Below are 20,965 nucleotides of genomic sequence, written 5' to 3'. Positions count from 1 at the left end.
TTTCTTTTGGGAGGAATTTTTAATTTATGAGTTAAATTTCCTTAATAATTACAATTATTTGAATGACCTATATCACATTGGGAGAATTGTTGTAGTTTATCCATTTAGAGGAAGTATTCTGTTTCATCTAAATTGTCAAATTTTGTGTGTAAAGTTGTTCACAGTATTCCTTTATTACCATTTTGACATCTGTAGGATCTGTATTGATTTCCCCTGTGTCATTTCTAATATTGGTAATTTATGTCTTGTCTTTTGTTTCCCATTCTCTTTCTCACTGTGCTTTTAGCTGGGTATTTTCTAATCAACCTGTCTTCCAGTTTCCTGTCAACTCTTTATTTGTATCCAACCTGCTATGAGTTATATGTTGAATTTTTTTTTAACTTTTTAATGTTTATTTATTTTTGACAGGGGGAAGGGAAAGGGGCAGATAGAGATGGAAACACAGAGTCTGAAGCAGACCCCAGGCTCTGGGCTGTTAGCACAGAGCTTGATGCAGGGCTCAAACTCAAACCATAAGATCAAGACCTGAGCCAAAGTTAGACGCTTAACCGACTAAGCCACCCAGGTGCCCCTAAACATGTTGAATTCTTAATTTTAATTGATGTGTTTTTTCAATTCTAACATCAATATTTGATTCTTTCTGTGGACTCCAGTTCTCTGATAAATTTTCTGTCTCTAATACTTAGTTTATATGTGGATCTAGTTCTATTATCTGTGGTTTTTCTTGGTTCTGTTTTTTTATTATACTTAGTAATTTTTTAATTGAATGCCAAATATTGTACATGAAAATGATATGACTCTACTTGAGATTGTCTTCTCCAGAGGAGATTTAATTTAGCTTCTGAAAGATAGTGAGGTTAAGGGAAGATCTAAATCTAATCAGTGATTTAAGTAATTTGAGACTGGGTGGAAATTTTTATAAGAACTGATCTAATGTTACTCACTCTTACTCTTATGGAATAGCCCTCAGGAGCCGCACTGAAAACTTGAAGATTTACCAATGCATTCTGTCATTTATAAATCTAAAATGCCTTAAAGGAAAAAGGGGTATGGAATTTTTGGCTCACTTCAATGCATTTATATTCCTTCTAGGGGCTTAGTCCCCAAATGTTGATTGTATTTTTAGATATCTACACCTTCAAATAGGTGACTTTTTATTTTTTTAATCCACACTTTTATTTTCACAGAGGAAGGGTTTTTTTGCCTTAAGCAATAAAATCTATAAGTGGAAATACTTATGGATCTCTTTGAGTTAGATAAGGAAGTCTATACCATGTGCCTGTGTTTTCTCAGTGAAGTAGGAATCTAGGTTATAGGCTATGAAGTGAGAGAGCTTGGAATTTAATGATGGAATAGAGTGCTTGAGGAGAATGGCAAATCTTTGAAATAATTATTATGAGAAAATTTAAAGGGATGAGAACCAAGTAAAATTATTTGTTCCTTTCCCCAACATATGTTGTAGATGACCTCTTTTGTGGATAAACTGATCAACTTCATTTCCTCATCCTAGGTGACCTACTGAAATACTTAATGGAAAATGAAGATTGTATTCACTTATGCATTGTTGCATTTTCCATTGAGGTGAAGACAAATAAAATAATACTTACTGGTCTTTTCAACAATCAAGCATATCATTCACCATCTCTGACCCTGTCGATATTAGACAACATTCTTCTCATGACCATTGCTGGCTCTAATGCTTCTTTAACAGTCTCCAATAAGCCTCAGCCATACCTTAGGCATAAAAAACAAAGTGCAACGTATGTTATCCTTTTTATTAAAATTTGATATTTTAAATGCATCTCTCCTATGCTATATGATTACATTTAGATAATTAAAAATACCTATTGCTAGAAATTTGTTTCTGCTGTATTGATTTTCTGATATATCTACTTTTATTCCTTATTCTGTAGATTGTCAAATGGACTCCACGTGGCCTTAAATATACATTTTGGCATGGCTCTTTTGATCAGTGGCTTTTGTCTCCTGACAGTGACCGAACAAATCACTAAGGCAAAGCACATCCAATTTTTGAGTGGGGTTTATGTCCCTGTGTACTGGCTTTCTGCTCTACTGTGGGATTTCATCATATTCTTTATTACCTGCTGCTTATTACTAGTAAGTATTAGATACAGTTTCTTGAGGGCTCATTTTCCTTCTGTACCCCATGGAAAATTCCTATTCTCTAATTATGTAACTTAACTGTATTTGTAGATAGGACCTTCAAAGAGGTGATTAAGTTAAAATGAAGTAGTTAGGGTGGGTCCTAATCCAATCTGACTGGTATCCTTCATAAGAAGAGGATATTTGAACATACAAAGAGATACAAGGAGTGTGCATGCACATAGTAAAGACCATTGAAGACACAGCCAATAAGTGGCCACTTGCAAGCCAAGGAGAAAGATCTTAGAAAAACCAACCCTAAGATGGCGGCAGAGTAGGATGATGCTAGGCTCATCTCCTTCCACGAACACAACTAGATAACTATCAAATCATTCTAAATACTCCAGAAGTCAACTTAAAGACTGACAAAGCTAACTCCACAACTAAAGGGAGAAAAGAAGCCACATCATAGAAGGTAGGAAGTGTGGAGATGGTTTAGGGGAGAAAAAGATAACAGGTGCTGTGGATGGGAGAGAGCCATGGTAATGGAGAAGGGTGAGAGAGAGTAGAGCACACAGATGAGTGCACAGGAAATCATTTCCCCAAGGTCATTGGCTGGGAAAATGAGAGGGAATGATTTTTGTGAGTTCTTGCAACCACCAGGGCTTAAATCCTGGAGTTTTAAAGGTCAGGGGGCTTGGGTGGGCTAGATCCCTGAAGTCATTATCCTTCCTCTGGAGAGAAGGGCAGCAAACAACCTAGGGGGCAGATGATGTGGAAAAGCAATCTGAAGAATGCCTGGGACACACAGGGGTGCGATTATTTGCTCTTCTTGGAGGGCATCCCTGAAAGGCAGCATTCATGGAGATGCCTCTCCAGGGACAAAGGAGGTGACTGGCCCCATTTCCTTCCACTACCCCTTAGCTTAAATACAGAGCCACCTGGAAGAAGTGCAGTGCTGACAAAGGCTGACTAACTTGCTGATACCAAACCCCACACCCCTGTACTCTGGCAGGACTTCTCTTCTCAGTCAAGCTTGTGTCAGTACAGTATAGAGAGTCCTTTCCCTTGAAGACCAGCCAAGCCCCTGGCCACACCATTTCTCTAAAGCCTGGAATTTTAAAGGTCAGCAGGCTGGCTGGGATAGAGCTCAGAGGACACTGTGCTGCTCCCTGGAAAGAAGGCAGGAACAGTTCAGAGGCAAACAGCATGGAAACAGCGATCTGAAAAACACCTGGGACACACAGTGGGGAGCTTATTCGCTCTTCCAGTAGTGCTTTTTTGAGGGGCAACATTCACAGAAACATGTCTCTGGGGACAAAGGAGCTGGCTGGTGCCATTTCATTCACCTGCTCCTCATCATAAACACACAGCCACCTGAGGGAAGCAGCACAGCACTGACACAGGATTCCTAACCTGCTTACAACAAGTCCCATGTCCCGGTGCTTTGGCGGGATGGCCCATCTCAGTCAAGCATGACTCAGTCCCAGTGCAGTGGTCCCCTTCCCCAGAAGACCAGCAGAAACCCCTCATCACACCATGTCTCCGGACCAGAGAGTTCTGCAGGTCTTCTAGAAGTAGTATGGTCTCATTTAATAAGCAGACTAGAGCACACCTAGTTAAAACTCAATACATTCTGGCCAAGGACTAAACACTGCCCACTGCAGGCAAGGAGAGCCTCTGCAGACAACTGGTCTGAAGGATAGAGCAGCCAGAACACAATGCAGAGTGTATGCGACATGCACCAGAGACAGTAAGGCACAAGACTCTGGACACTATATGACCCCTCCTTCCTAGAGCCACTTACTCTCAAGAACAGAAAACATTACAGGCTTTTCTAACACAGAGAAGGCAGGGGAGACTTGGACAAAAATGCCAAGATGGAGGAATTCGTCCCAAATGAAAGAACGAGATAAGGCCACAGCCAGAGATCTGAGTGAAACAGATATAAGTAACATGCCTGATGGAGAATTCAAAGCAACAATTATAAGGATACTTGGTGGGCTTGTGAAAAGAATGGAAGACATCAGAGAGGCCCTTACCACAGAGATAAAAAAAAAGTTAAAAAAGAATCTGTCAGAAATAAAGAATGCAATAACTGAGATTGGAAACAAGCTTGATGCAGTGAACAGTGGAGTGGAAGAGGCAGAGGAATGAATAAGTGATATAGAAGACAAAATAATGGAAAATAATGAAACTGAACAAAAGAGACAGAGAAGAATCATGGAACACAAGAATAGACTTAGGGAACTCAGTGACTCCATCAAACGTTATAACATTTGTATTATAGGAGTCCCAGAAGAAGAAGAGAGAAAAGGGTACAGAAAATTTGAGGAAATAATAGCTAATAATTTCCCTAATCTGAGGAAAGAAACATCAAAATCCAGGAGGCACAGAGAATTCCCAACAAAAGCAGACCAACACCAAGATATATTATAATAAAATTTGCAAAATAAAGTGCTAAAGAAAAAAATCTTAAATGCAGCAAGACAAAAGAAGTCCTTAACTTACAAGGGAAGACCCATAAGGCTAGCTGTAGATCTCTCAACAGAATCATGGCAAGACAGAAGGGCGTAGTATGATATATTCAACATGTTGAATAGGAAAAAGCTGCAGCCAAGGATACTCTATCCAGGAAGCCTATCATTCAGCATAGAAAGAGACATAGAGTTTTCCAAACAAAAACTAAAGGAGTTTGTACCACTAAACCAGTCCTGCAAGAAATATTAAGAGGGAATCTTCAAGTGGAAAGGAGAGACCAAAAATGACAAAGGCAAGAAAAGACCAGACAAAATCTCCAGAAACAACAATAGAACAAATAATAAAATGGCATTAAATACATATCTATCAATAATTATTCTGAATGTAAATGGACTAAATGCTCCAATCAAAAGATACAGGATGTCATAATGGATTTAAAAAAAGACCCATCTATATGCTGTCTACAGAGACTATTTTATTTTATTTTATTTTAATTTTATTTTACTTTATTTTATTTTGAGAGAGAGAGAGAGAGAGAGGGCATGAGTGATTGAGGGGCAGAGAGAGAGAGAGAATCCCAGGAGAGGTGGAGGAAGAGAGAGAAGGAGAGAGAGAGAGAGAGAGAGAGAGAGAGAGAAAATGGGGCTCCCCTGAAGTGGGGCACATGTTTTTTGTGACTTTTTTATCCAAAGCAGGGCTTGAGTTCACTGGAATTGGGGCTCGTGTTCACCTGATGTAGGACTCAAACTCAAGAACCATGAGATCGTGACCCGAGCCCAAGTCAGATGCTTAATGACTGAGCCACCCAGGTGCCCAAGAGACTCATTTTAGAGCTAAAGACAACAGCAAATTGAAAGTAAAGGGCTCGGGGCGCCTGGGTGGCGCAGTCGGTTAAGCGTCCGACTTCAGCCAGGTCACGATCTCGCGGTCCGTGAGTTCAAGCCCCGCGTCAGGCTCTGGGCTGATGGCTCGGAGCCTGGAGCCTGTTTCCGATTCTGTGTCTCCCTCTCTCTCTGCCCCTCCCCCGTTCATGCTCTGTCTCTCTCTGTCCCAAAAATAAATAAACGTTGAAAAAAAAAATTAAAAAAAAAAAAGAAAGTAAAGGGCTCAAGAAACACTTATTATGCAAATGTATCTTAAAAGAAAGCTGGGGTAGCAATACTTATATCCAACAAACTAGACACTAAACCAAAGACTATAACAAGACATGAAGAAGGCCACTCTATCATAATAAAGGAGACAATCAAAGAAGAAGATCTAACAATTGTAAATTGTCGACCTCAATAGGCAATGGACTTGGGATGGTGAAGGAAGTGAGAAAAAAAGACAACAGTAGAGCAAGGCACAGGGGACCCAAGCCAACAGCCTGGTGTACCAAGGTTTATTGTACATCTTATATACGTTTTCAGGAAAAACAGATCAGCAATGATTAACAACAGAAGCTTAGCAAAGCATGTCAACAATGTACATCTGATTCAGCTATCATACTTATCTTGCATACAAAGCAGTCTTGCAGATACATATGTTCTGATAAGAATCTTTAGGATAGAAGCGAAGACAAAGAAGGGAGTGAACGCACTGTGCTATATACAGCTGGCTTCCTTTAAGCAAAACATCCCTATCTGTGTACTAAAAAACAGACCACATTTCCCAAGGGCAATTCACTCAAGTCCTTTTAGGTTATTTTTAACCTTACAATCTCAAGTTTTCTCAGAGATCTTGGAGCCTGAACAAATATGCACCTGTGGTCATTGTGGTGTTCTTGTTCCCACAGTAAATATTTATGCATTCAACATGGAAGCACCAAAATATATAAAACAATTAACAACAAGCATAAAGGAATTCATTGATAATAAGACAATAATAATAGGGGATATTAACACTCCACTGACATCAATGGACAGATGAACTAAACAGAAAATCAATAAGGAAACAATGGCCTTGAATAACACTGGACCAGATGGACTAATAGATATAATCAGAATATTCTATCCTAAAACAGCAGAATACACATGCTTTTCTAGTGCACATGGAACATTCTCCAGAATAGATCACATACTAGGACACAAGTCAGGCCTCAACAAATGTAAGAAGGTTGAGATAATACTGTGTATATTTTCTAACTATAACTCTATGAAACTTGAAGTCAACCACAAGATTAAATTTGGAAAGACCACAAATACATGGAGGTTAAACAATATGCTACTGAACTATAAATGGGTAAATCAGGAAAATCAAAGAAAAAATTAAAAGAAATACATGGAAACAAATAAAAATGAAAACACAACAGTCCAAAACCTTTGGGGTACAACAAAGCAGTCCTAAGAGGGAAGTATATAGCAATACAACAAAACTAAAAGGCAACCGATGGAATGGGAGAAGATATTTGCAAATGACATATCTGATAAAGGGTTAGTATCCAAAATCTATAAAGAACGTATTAAACTCAACACCCAAAAAACAAATAATCCAATTTAAAAATGGGCAGAAGATATAAATAGACATCATTTCACAAGGAAAACATACAGATGGCCAACAGATACAGGAAAAGTTGTTCAATATCACTCAATATCAGGGAAACAGAAATCAAAACTACAATGAAATATCACCTCACACCTGTCAGAATGGCTAAAATCAACATGAGGAACAACAGGTGTTGACGAAGATGTGTGGAAAGGGAAACCCTCCTTCACTGTTGGGGATGCAAACTGGTGCAGCCACTCTGGAAAACAGTATGGAGTTTCCTCAAAAAGTTAAAAATAGAACTACCCCACAATCCAGCAATTGCACTACTAGGTATTTACCCAAAGGATACAAAAATACTGATTCAAAGGGGTACATGCACCCCAGTGTTTATAGCAGCATTATCTACAATAGCCAAATAATGGAAACAGCCCAAGTGTTTGGAATGTAATATTATGGAATATCATTCAGCCATCAAAAGAATGATATATTGCCATTTGCAAACACATGGATGGAGCTAGAGGGTATTATGCTAAGTGAAATAAGTCAGAGAAAGACATGTGATACCACTCATATGATTTCACTCATATGTGGAATTTAAGAAACAAAACAAATGACCATGGGGGAAAAAAGAGAGAGAGAGGCAAACTAAGAAACAGACTCTTAACTATAGAGAACAAACCGATGAATACCAGAGGGGAAGGGGGTGGAGGGATGAGTGAAATCAGTGATGAAGGTTAAGGAGTGCACTTGTGATGAGCACCAGGTATTGTATGAAGTGTTGAATCACTAAATCATACACCTGAAATATTACACTGTATGTTAACTGGAACTTAAATAAAAACTTTTAAAAATTGCCTAAGTAAATTGCGATACATTTATATAAAAGAATGATATTGAACTACTAAGAAGCTACTAGAAAAGTATATTTTTCTCATGAAAAGCATTAAGTAATCAAAAATTTAGTCCATTATAAGAAAAAATATATAAGTGTATGCAGTTGAAATAGTCTGAAGTGATAGATGTTCACATTTTAATAGTGAAGTTCTTTGAGCTGTGAACTTTGAGTATTTTTGTATTTTCCTATGCATATGTGCGTTTTCTAGTTTTTCTACATTGAACATGTTCTATTTCTGTAACTAGAAAAACATGTTTGAATAAAATTTTTCAGAAATATTAAAAAAAGAGAAAATAAAATAAAAAACTAACCCTGCTGGCATTTTAATCTTGGACTTCCAGCCTCTAGAACTGTGAGAAAATGAATTTCTGTTGCCTAAGCCACCAGTCCACACTATCTGGTTACGGCAGCCCTAACAAAGCTACTACAGTGATGAAACTTTGGAAGAAACCCATTATCGATCAAAAGTAAAACTCAAAGGAATCTTCTATAGCAATGATAAAGAGTGAACTAAGGTTGCGTTCATCACATGAATGAATCACACAAACATAATGCTGAGTGTAAGAATCCAAATTCAAAAAATATGTATTGTATAATTACAATCATAAAAATTTCAAAATACAGTTAATACATATTTTAGTATTTAGGAATGCCTGCATATCATACTATTAAGAAATATAAGGAAGTATTGATAAATTTCAGAATAGTGGTTACTTTTACAGGAGTTGAAGGAGTTCATGATTGATTTCTTTGGGTACTGGCATGGTGTAGTTGCCCGCGATGTTTTGTGATAATAAAATGTGATAATTCATTTATGTTTTATGCATTATTCTGGGCATGTGTTACATTTCATAATAAAGAGGTTGAAATATTTACTTAAAAACCTTGTGTGCATGTTTATTTATAGATCAATTTGGGTAGAATCTACATATTCACAGTATGCAGTCTTCTTGTCAAAGAACAGAATATATTACATATCCAAGTAGGAATTTAACTTTTCCTTGAGATAACTTATGATTTGTGACTTTCAAGGATTTTAAGCCTTCAAACACAGAGATTTCTAGATCACCCAACTTTTATTTGACTACCTCATTGTATTTATTCTGCTTAAGTTTACAGAATGCTCATTCAGAAACAAACCAACCATAGCTACAGATACTGGATTTAAATAAATAACCTACTAATCCTTTCGATTGCTACTGCTACCACCACCAAGAGTATCAGTAATCAATTGCATAACTATTCTTAGCTTAACTGTATTATTTTCTCCTTGGTTGTCCTGCTATGTAATTGTGTAACTGCCCAAAGAGACAATGCTGACATTTGTGGAGAAACTGCATTTACTAACTAATGAGATACAGATTTCTAGAAATCTTTTTGCTTTAACAACTACAGGTTTCTCTCCACCACCATCTTCCATTCAGTTTAGGTACCTCTAATTTTGTGCTTCGGTATCTGTTTTTAAATTTCAATTAGAAAAATGGAAGAAAGAGGCCCCAGAGTTGCTTGGGTGGATGTGATAGGAGTGGGAGAATAGAATAGAATCAGGAGACCTGGTTTAAAGGTATGATAAATAATATATATAACCAGAGATAAACAATCTTTAGAGAAATAGGCTTTCTGGAGAAATAATCTACTTTTGGGGAAAGTATACTGACTTTGTTTGTTAATTAAAAAATCATTCCAAGTAGAAAAAAATAAAGGAAATTATACTGGTTCTGCTCATTGAGCTGTCCTCTACTGAAGCAGACGTAGAAGTATCTTACTTCATGCTCCTAGGCTAATGACCTTTTTAGAGGCTGATGTAATTAATGAATACTTCCATGCTAAATAGTGATGGGATTTGCTATCTCCTTCTCTAAACATTCTGGCTTGCATTATTTTTGCAGTTGCCCTTCACTTTGCCTTATTTCTGTGTCTTCTGTGTTTCAGGGAGCATTCAAATTCTGCCAACTGGATATTTACATCACAGACTACCATTTTCTGGACACAATGCTGATCTTCATGCTATATGGCTGGTCTGTCATTCCCCTCATGTACCTGCTGAGCTTTCTGTTTACTAAAAGTACTTCTGCCTACATCAAGCTTGTCCTATTCAACTACCTTTCAGGCATTTTCAGTGTCCTCATAGATGTCACTCTTCAGTTCGGTAAGGGTAAGGGGCTTCACAAAATTTCTCCTTCCCCAGAAGGCAGTAAATAAATAAATAAATAAATAGGAATGGACTAAAGACATAGTAGACAATTAAGTTCACAGTTTGGGGAAAATCCTGTACTTTATCTAAGTCCATAAAATTATTTTCGAGTGCCTCTGATATTCTGGGCACTGTGTTAGAGCTGGGATCCTCATGCTGAAGTGATAGGACTGAACCTGACCTACAGGTCTTTGACAGGGTTCCTCCTCTCTATCCCCAGCTCCAGTAACTCCATCACATGACCTAAAAAGTCCGTTTCGCAACAGATATGGTAAATTTTAGGAGCATTTGTCCTGAGACTTATTTGTCAGAGAGACAGAGAGAGAGAAAACACAAAAAAGCAGCTTTCTTCTTTGAAGGGGAGGCCTCAGAAAGTTGGAATAAATTCTGCCTCAACTATAGGAGGCCATTATTATCTTTAAAAAGATGAGCACTGGGTGTTGTATGGAAACCAATTTGACAATAAATTTCATATATTAAAATAAATAAATAAATAAAAATGTTCTTCCTTTTTTTAATTTTATTTTTTCAATTTACACCCAAATTATTTATCATATAGTGCAACAATGATTTCAGGAGTAGATTCCTTAATGCCCCTTACCCATTTAGCCCATCCCTCCTCCCACAACCCCTCCAGTAGCCCTCTGTTTGTTCTGCATATTTGAGTCTCTTCTGTTTTGTCCCCCTCCCTGTTTTTATATTGTTTTTGCTTCCCTTCCCTTATGTTCATCTGTTCTGTGTCTTAAAGTCCTCATATGAGTGAAGCCATATGATATTTGTCTTTCTCTAACTGACTAATTTTGCTTAGTATAATACCCTCTAGTTCCATCCATGTAGTTGCAAATGGCAGGATTTCATTCTTTTTGATTGCCGAGTAATACTGCATGGTATATATATACCACATTTTCTTTATCCATTCATCCATCGATGGACATTTGGGCTCTTTCCATACTTTGGCTATTGTCGATAGTGCTGCTATAAACATTGGGGTGCATGTGCCCCTTTGAAACAGCATACCTGTATCCCTTGGATAAATACCTAGTAGTGCAATTGCTGGGTCATAGGGTAGTTCTATTTTTAATTTTTTGAGGAATCTCCATACTGTTTTCCAGAGTGGCTGCACCAGCTTGCATTCCCACTAGCAATGCAAAAGAGATCATGTTTCTCCGTGTCCTCGCCAACATCTGTTGTTGCCTGAGTTGTTAATGTTACCCATTTTGATAGGTGTGAAGTGCTATCTCACTGTGGGTTTGATTTGCATTTCCCTGATGATGAGTGATGTTGAGCATTTTTTCATGTGTCAGTTGGCCATCTGGATGTCTTTTTTGGAGAAGTGTCTATTCATGTCTTTTGCCCATTTCCTCACTGGATTATTTGCTTTTTGGGTGTTGAGTTTGATAAGTTCTTTATAGATTTTGGATACTAACCCTTTATCTGATAGGTCGTTTGCAAATATCTTCTCCCATTCTGTTGGTTGCCTTTTAGTTTTGCTGATTGTTTCCTTCTCTGTGCAGAATATTTTATTTCGATGAGGTCCCAGTAGTTCATTTTTGCTTTTGTTTCCCTTGCCTCAGAGACGTGTTGAATAAGAAGTTGCTGTGGCCAAGATCAAAGAGGTTTTTGCCTGATTTCTTCTCGAGGATTTTGATGGCTTCCTGTCTTACATTTAGGTCTTTCATCTATGTTGAGTTTATTTTTGTGTCTGGTGTAAGAAAGTGGTCCAGGTTCATTCTTCTGCATGTCGCTGTCCAGTTTTCCGAGCACCACTTGCTGAAGAGACTCTCTTTATTCCATTGGATATTCTTTCCTGTTTTGTCAAAGATTAGTTGCCCATACGTTTGTGGGTCCATTTCTGGGTTCTCTATTCTGTTCCATTGATTTGAGTGTCTGTTTTTGTGCCAAAAAATGTTCTTCCTTGATGTTAGGGCAGTTCGTAGTGAAGTGAAGAGAGGGAAGAGTGTAGAGGAATCTTGAATTCTTGGGAGAGGCTGACAGTTTTGTTGAAGGAGGTTTTATCATGTGGCTGTCCTTCCCTAATTCAACGAAAAGGTACAAGCTTGTGAGCACCCTAACAAGGTTTTCCAAAGAAAATCTCTATATGCCTCTGACACGCATACAATTACCTAAGCCAGTTTTTCTTCCTCCCAGGCCTGCTTTTTATAGTATTCTTGAATTTGTATCTCATTTTCCTTCTCTGATTTTGAGATTCAGGGAGATATTCACTAAAATGGTTATTGTTAAAAATGAAGTTGTTGATTCACCCTCTAATGTACATTTCAACTGACCTCAACACTTCCCCCACATCCTCCCTCTCTGTTGTTGCTCCACAGACACTGGTCTTGTTCCCTTAGTCCTTCACTGGTCACAAAATAATTGCCTGTAACTTCCTTTGAGAATGAATAGTTCACATGTGTAAGACTTAAGCTTCTGCATAGCAGATGAAAAAAAACCAAACGTGTTAATAGATATACCTTAGCACTCATTCTCACAAAGGAATACCCAAATTATGGAAAGCAAATGTCTGTATATTTTTGCACACTTGTCCAAAGACAGGTGTTTGGACACATGTTTTGTGATGTGAGGAAGACTCAGCTGAAATCATTTGAGTTTGTGAGACCTAAAATGAAATGATCATTTAAGGAACTAGAGAGAAATAGTTGTTACAGGGTAATAATAGGAGTAAATTACTACTTCAGAAAAGTTTTGGAAGGCTTTTTTTAGGAAGAATATGTTGCAAAGAGTAATGCAGAGTAGAATGGGATTAAAAACAGAAGCCAGTAGATTTGGCAATTAGAAAGTCACAGGAGACTTCCACTTTTGAGCGGCAGAGCAAACACTGAATGATACTGTACCAAAAATAATGAACTGAAAAGAAAGTATGGAATTGGCAGAGGCCTACAATGACATGAAAGCAATAATTGAAGGTAGCTTTGACTTGAGGTTATTGACAGCATCTGGTGACATTTATTTTCCATTGTATAAGTAGTGAGGATCAGAGAAGTCAGAATAAAAAGCATAGAGGTACAACAAAGGTTTAATATCTTCCTATTTAAAATTGGAAGTTCAAAGGGCTACTCACTGCAAGGGTAAACAAGGGGCACCTGAGTGTTTCAGTCCATTAAACATCAGACTCCTGATCTTGGCTCTGTCATGATCTCATAGTTCCTAAGATTGAGCCCTGCATCATGCTCTGCACTGACAGTTCAGAGCCTGCTTGGGATTCTCTCTCTCTCTCCCTCTCAAAATAAATAAATAAACTTTAAAAAAGAGTGAACAAAACTAAAGCCACAGTAAGACACATAAAGGAAATTTGTAAGGGTTGAATTTGGCACTGGAATTAGGAATAACAATTTCCCTTTGGAATTTATAAACACATGCAAATGTTCATATTGGTTTGTATCCTGAAGTCATAGAACCTATGTAAGCTAAAAAACATAACTTGATAATTTATTTTAAATCTCAGTTGGTTGTGTGTGCCCTAGGTGAGTGGCAAAGGTATACACAATTCCCAGACTTCAAAGTATTCCCATAGTTAAATTTTCTAGAGAACTTGAGATCAAATTAAAAGCACAAAGAGAAGAAAGAGAAAAAATACAAGCTCTTAAGAGCAAGTGCTAGCAGAAATCACAAATTGTAGAATCACAATCAGACCTGCAAAATTAAGATTTGGGGACTTTTGAATGATATAAAATATGTATGTTTACAGGGTGCCTGGGTGGCTCAGTCGGTTGAGCGTCCAACTTCAGCTCAGGTCATGATCTCACAGTTCGTGGGTTTGGGCCCCACGTTGGGTTCTGTGCTGCCAGCTTGGAGCCTGGAGCCTATTTCGGATTCTGTGTCTCCCTATCTCTCTGCTCCTACCCTACTCACACTCTGTCTCTCTCTCAAAAATAAATAAAGATTCAAATATGTATGTTTAAAATATTTAAATTGTAAGAGTCTCAGTAATATGAGCAAATAATTGAACATGTAATAAATAATAGGACATGTATGCATGTGTGTTATATATAGGCATACAATATAAATATATATGTTTAAATGATTAATATGTATAATGTGCATTTAACATACATAAATATGTATGTTTAATATATTTAAATTGTAATAGAGAGTCTCAGGTATAAAAGCAAATACTGGAATATATATAATAGAATATGTAATAAATAAAATAACATATATATGCATATACTATTTATGTACATGTATGTTATACATGCATATAATAGAGAGTGAGAGAGAGAGAGAACAAGTAGACTTGAAAAAGATCCAAATAGAATCCTGAAAAATGAAATTTAATAATAATTTAAATTAAGAACTCAACAGATAGAAGTATCAGCACATAGATGGGTATTGTTTTTTTACCCATTCTGTCACCCAGTGTCTTGGTTTTTAAGTCTATTGCTACTCTGGCTTTCTTTTGACATCCATTTGCATGATAAATGTTTCTCCATCCCTTCTTATTTTAATTTACAGATGTAAATTAAATTTAGGTGTAAATGGGTCTCCTGTAGGACCCATATAGATGGGTCTTGTTTTTTCGTATCCATTCTTTCACCCTATGTCTTTTGATGAGAATGTTTAGTCCATTTACATTCAAAGTAATTATTGAAAGATATGTATTTATTGCCATTTTATTACTTGCTCTGTGGTTGTTTCTCAAGTTTTTTTCTGATCTCTTCTTGCCTTTCTCTCATGTTTTGCTGATTTTCTTTAGTGATATATTTGGAGTTCTTTCTCTTTATTCTTTGCATATTTATTAGTGGTTTTTGATATATGGTTACCATTACGTTTTTATATAAACTCTTCTGCATATAGCAGTCTATATTTAAGTGATGGCTATTTAGTTTGAACCCATTCCTTTCTCCTCTCCTAAACACATTTTTAGGGATATAGTATAATATTCTATATCCTTTATTTGTGAAATTAAGTACAATTTAAAATTAATTCCATAGCCACACTATCCACATTTCAAGTGCTCAGTAGCCACATGTGTATATTAGTGCAGCTATAGAGCTCTTCCATATTCATAAAAAGACAGTGTGGTGTATATAATTAGTGTCATTTTTGGCATCTGCTCAATTAGCCAATATCTTGAATCAATTATTTGTCTCTATCAACTCAAAATCTACACTGGACAGAATCACTATGGGTTGGGCACTTGAAGATTTGCTTCTTGGCCATCTCTCTTTACCCAAAATGTCTTATATGAAGTTTCTGTTTAGACTGGCCTTTTATCTTCTTTCTAAAAACCTGAATTCATTATCAAAATTTCATATTGTCACTCCATAAATTAAGCATGTTCATATCTCCAGGAACTTAGTCTCTAATAATTGTTCAAATCAAATGCATTCTTTAGAGAATTCTTTAGAAGTCTGGTTCCCTTGAAGATTTTTCTACTCTCAAACATGTCTTAATTTCCCCATCTGTTCCCCACTGTTGAATTCTTTCTAAAAACCTGAATTCATTATCAAAATTTCATATTGTCACTTCATAAATTAAGCATGTTCATATCTCCAGGAACTTAGTCTCTAATAATTGTTCCCTTGAAGATTTTTCTACTCTCAAACATGTCTTAATTTCCCCATCTGTTCCCCACTGTTGAATTGTAGGCTATATCTCTGACCCCTACTTTATTCCCTTAGTTGATAAATTAGGATTAGAAATGTAAAAAATAGTAGTGGTTTCCTGTCCATATCAGGTGCCATAAGTCTTATCACATAGACACCCACTTCACCAAAGAGACTTTTCAGAACTCTGCAATTATCAACACAAACTGTCACTGGATATTGACTGGAAGAAACTTATTGAGTAGTAATTATTATTCTTCAAATGTAATAATTTTTTTTTAATTCCCAGAGTTTATTTTGATCATCCTTGGGAGATTTGTTGTCCTAGGGATAGTTCATTTCCTATAATGAAATCTAATTTTATCATCTTTTTAGAAGTTCAACATAAGATGTCAAAAGCCACCAGAGCCTTCATACTTAATTCATTACTGTTCTTTCCTAATTACAACCTTGCGAAGTGTATCGATGACTATTTTACTTTCTACCAGATAAAGAAATGGTGCTCTGGAAACAAACCTCCTGTCTACATAAATTGTAGTAAAGAAAGTAAGTATCATTAATCTTAAACATAAGACTGCCAGTAATTTTTCCAGCAAAAATGGGTTTATTGGGGAATGGGAGAGAATTGCAATACAGGACAAGCAAGTTACAGCAAATCATAGACAAGTCTCACAAACATTATTATTTTAGAGAGGAACATTATTTAGGAGGAGGGGAGAAATTGGGAGGAATTGTTTGAACAAAATTCCATTGGAGAGAAGCAAGGCTTCAGGGTGATGACAGTTTCTTATTGACTGAGCTGCAGGGGGTAGTCAATTTCTTACAGGAGATACAGTGTGCTTTTTTGTTGTTGTTGGGGCCTGTAATCAATGATTCTTTCTTTTTAAGGATTCTACTGTTGGGTGTACAATTGACAATTCTTGTAATTGACAAGGGGCATGGTATGAGAGTTCTGCCTGTTGGCCTTCTGACTCCATCTTAGTGAGGCTTACCTTTAATTTTCACAGTATCCTTGGAGTCCTTAAGCCTAAAAAATTAGTCTCAGTCTTAGCCTATGAGACAGTGGGGAATCAGCCCTTATTTCAAAGGAGAGAGTCAGGACACATATTCAGTACATAAGTCATTTTATCAGAGTGGGAGAAAGCCTTTGTAATAATAAAACCTCAAAAACAAAGCCAAGTTTCAAGTAGTCATCAGATATAAAAATAAGAGCTACTAGTAATCAACCACATAGTAACTATGTTATGTTAAATCTTCACAACCTCAAGTTGTCAGTTTTTATGCTCATTTTGAGGAAACTGTGCCCTAGACCACATAGCTTTTGTGGTCCAGAACTGAGATTCACAGCTTATGTTCCCTCATTGCATAATGCATTTCATCTTTAGAAAAAAACCTCCGTAGGAATAATTTGTGTGATATTTACTCTTGTTACCTCTCAGCATTTTCATCACTCATAAGCACCCACACTCACTTGGCCACAACTTATTTGAAGGAATAGATAAAACCCATTCTCCAGTGTCTAATATAGTATCTGCACATAGAGGAACTCAACTTTTTTAAATAAATAAGTAAAGGTCAGGATGTGGTGATTTGAGTAATAAAGAGCAGTACGATAGAGAAAAGAGCCAGAAAAAGAGAGTAAGAGAAAGGAGAACAATACTGCAGATTTGTCAGAAAGAATAAACATTTAGAAGTCCTCATGGTGGTGGTGCCTGGGTGGCTCAGTTTGTTAAGCATCCAGCTCCTCATATTAGCTCAGGTCTTGATTTCAGGGTTTGAGTCCAAGCCCTCCCTGCACTGGGTGCCATGCTGGGCATGGAGCTTACTGAAAAGGAAAGGAAAGGAAAGGAAAGGAAAGGAAAGGAAAGGAAAGGAAAGGAAAGGAAAGGAAAGGAAAGGAAAGGAAAGGAAAGGAAAGAAGGAAGGAAGGAAAGGAAGAGAGGAAGGAAGGAAGGAAGGAAGGAAGGAAGGAAGGAAAGAAAGAAAGGAAGAAAGAAAAAAGAGAGAAAGAAAGAAAGAAATTCCCACAGTGGCACCGTATCATTTATTAGGTAATTTTGGAAGTATCTTACTTTGGTGAGAGTGGGCAGAATGAGAAAGGCAGGAATATTTAGTAGCAAACCAGATCCTACCTAGAATAGTAGTTGATGACCTCAAAGGGAAGATCAGTAAACTGTAACTGTATGACAATAAACTTTAGCAGATGGGGTGAGGTGGGGAAAAAATGGAAAAGAAATATTTCATGCAAAATCTAGTGACATGGAAAGTCGAGTATTACTGAGTCTCCATAGAAGCATGGAGTATTTTGTACAGAAAAATAGAAAGGTTCCAGCTTCTCCATATCCTCTCCAACAATTGTTATTTTCCATTTTTTTTTATTACAGTCTTTCTAGTAGGTATGAAGTTGTATCACACTGTTGTATCAATTTGCATTCAATGACCAGTGATGTTGAGCATCTTTTAATGTGCCTGTTGTCCATTTGTGTATCTTTTTCATAAAAGTGTCTATTCAAGTTCTTGACCCATTTGAAATTGGGTAATTGGCCTTTATATATTCTGTAAAGTAGACCCTTCTTTGATATGTGGGTTGTAAATATTTTCTCCCATTCTGAGGACTATCTTTTCACTTTCTTGCTAGTGTCCTTTGATACACAGCAGTGTTTCATTTTGATGAAGTCTAGTTTATTCACTTTTTTTTGTTGTTGTTTTTTGTATACTTTAGGTGTCAATTGCTTAATCAGAGGTCACAGAGATTTATTCAATGTTTTATCCTAAGAGGTTTATAGTTTTAGCTGTTAAATTCAGGTTGTTGATCCTTTTTTTAGTTGATTTCTGTATATAGTGTCAGACAGTGTTCCAACTTGATTCTTGTACATATGGATATCCAGTTCTTTCAGCATCGTTTGTTAAAAAGACTATTCATTTCCCCATTTAATTAACTTGGCACTCTTGTTGAAACCAGTTGATCTCAGAAGCATGGGTTTATTTCTAAACTCTCAATTGTATTTCATTGATGTGTATGTCTGTCCTTGTTTCAGTATCACCCCCATCTTGATTACTTTAGCTATGTAGTAAGTTTTTGAAACTGGAACTTGGCTATGTCTTGATATTTGTTTTGCAATTCCTTATACATTTAAGAATTACCTTTTTTGAGGGTGGGGAGGCACCTGGGTGGCTCAGTCAGTTAAGTGTCCAACTCTTGATTTTGGTTCAGGTCATGATCTCATGATCACTGACAGTGCAGAGCCTGCTTGGGATTCCCTCCCCCTCTCTCTGGTCGTCCCCTGCTTATGCTCTCTCGCTCGCTCTCTCTCTCTCTATTTGAAAATAAATAAATAAAGTTTTAAAAAAAGAATTACTTTTTTTAAGACCCAAAAAACAAATCTAGTAGGATTTAAACAAATTTTATTTATTTACTTATTTATTTATTTATTTATTTATTTATTTATTTATTGAGAGAGAGAGAGAGAGTACTCAAGATGCATGCACGAGCAGAAGAAGAACAGAGGGAGAGGGAGAGAGGGAATCTTAAGCAGGCTCCACACCCAGTGTGGAGCCCATCATGGGGCTTGATCTCATGACACTGGAATCATGACCTGAGCTGAAATCAAGAGTCACACACTTAACTAACTGAGCCATGCAGGCACCCCAGAATCTGTAGGACTTTTATTGACATTGCCTTAATTCTATAGAACAATTTTGAAAGATTTAATACCTTTACAATTTTGATTTTACAGTCTATGAACTTGGTACATTCCTTTGCTTATTTAGTTTTAGCCATCCATCTATTTACTTATGCCTTCTGCATTTTTATTTAATACTGTTTATTTGTTATTGGTTTAGAGGTATTATAAATTTTTTTTTTCAACGTTTATTTATTTTTGGGACAGAGAGAGACAGAGCATGAACGGGGGAGGGGCAAAGAGAGAGGGAGACACAGAATCGGAAGCAGGCTCCAGGCTCTGGGCCATCATCAGCCCAGAGCCCGACGCGGGGCTCGAACTCACGGACCGCGAGATCGTGACCTGGCTGAAGTCGGACGCTTAACCGACTGCGCCACCCAGGCGCCCCGATTTAGAGGTATTATAGATATGTTGTTAGCTTTATTCCTACATATCTTTTGATGTTATTATAAATGGTATCACTTTTGAAGAGTCATTTTTCATTGTTTTTTGCTGATATAGAGAAATAAAATTAAAGAGCTCATTTTTTGTATATTGATCTCCCTAAGTTATTTTATTAACTTTAATAATTTATGAGTAGATTATTTTTCATTTTCAATGGGTACACTCAAAGCAGCTGCTAATAAGGACACTACTTTTACTGCTTTGTTAAGGACATACAATTTAAATATAATCAAAGTGGTGATAGCCGACATCCAGTTTCACTCCAATTTCAGAAAGAACATCTTCACTGATACTGACTATATGCCCTATTTCACACAGCTTTGATGAGTCAGAACTGAGATTCAAAGGGATCCTAGTTTTTGGATTAAAAACGTTTTGTTTTGTTTTCTTTCTATCCTGTGTTTAGTAAACCTTTTTTTTTTTAAATCACAAAAAACTGTTCAGCTTTTCTTAAGCTTCTGTTGAGATGGGCAAATGATTTTTCTCTTTGTTTTACTGAATTACATATTCTGTTGAATTACATAAACGGATTTTCTAGTGTTAAATAATTAAAAAAAATAAATAGACTGAATAATTACACATGGAGATTATTGATCATGTTTCCTTAATAAAGATACAATTATTTGGGTGTCCTATTAACAATTTGGGGAGAGGAATTAATAGAGTTTTTGTAGAATCCTTTCATTTATCTAAATTTTCAAAATCATTGGAGTAAATTTGTTTATAATATCTTCTGCGTTTTTTTTTAATGTTTATTCATTTTTGAGAGACAGAACATGAGCAGGGGATGGGCAGAGAGAGACACAGAATCTGAAGCAGGCTCTAGGTTCTGAGCTGTCAGCACAGAGGCCAACATGGGGGTCGAACTCATGAACCACGAGATCATGACCTGAGCTCAACCAACTGAGCCACCCAGGCGCCCCATATCGTCCGGTATTTTTAACACCTGTGAATTCTATAGAACTTATCATTTTCACTTAGGATATTCTGAATTTTTTCCACCCACATTGTTTCTTGATAAATCTTACCAAAGTTTTATCAATTATTTTAGTCTTTTCAAAAAACATGTTTCAGGGGCACTGGGGTAGCTCAGTCAGTTAAGTGTCTGACTTTTGATTTCGGCTCAGGTCAT

The 20,965-nt window shown here is 36.8% G+C and overlaps 1 protein-coding gene across 1 annotated transcript in view; it reads left to right on the top strand.

Annotated features, from left to right (window-relative positions):
• Window positions 1–20,965, top strand: part of LOC124517903 (phospholipid-transporting ATPase ABCA3-like) — a 188,133-nt gene that overhangs the window by 129,321 nt on the left and 37,847 nt on the right. Inside the window, exons 19-22 of the mRNA XM_047087601.1 lie at window positions 1,511–1,760; window positions 1,914–2,118; window positions 9,878–10,100; window positions 16,082–16,252. Coding sequence (XP_046943557.1) covers window positions 1,511–1,760; window positions 1,914–2,118; window positions 9,878–10,100; window positions 16,082–16,252 — 849 coding nt within the window. The remainder of the gene's footprint in view (window positions 1–1,510; window positions 1,761–1,913; window positions 2,119–9,877; window positions 10,101–16,081; window positions 16,253–20,965) is intronic.

Source organism: Lynx rufus, unplaced genomic scaffold (genome assembly GCF_022079265.1).
Source record: "Lynx rufus isolate CCGP_SWC_20201006 ecotype Redwood Valley unplaced genomic scaffold, mLynRuf1.p SCAF_23, whole genome shotgun sequence".
Lineage (NCBI taxonomy): Eukaryota > Metazoa > Chordata > Mammalia > Carnivora > Felidae > Lynx > Lynx rufus.
Note: the sequence above shows the minus strand (reverse complement) of the source record. Positions and strands in the feature narration are given on the sequence as shown.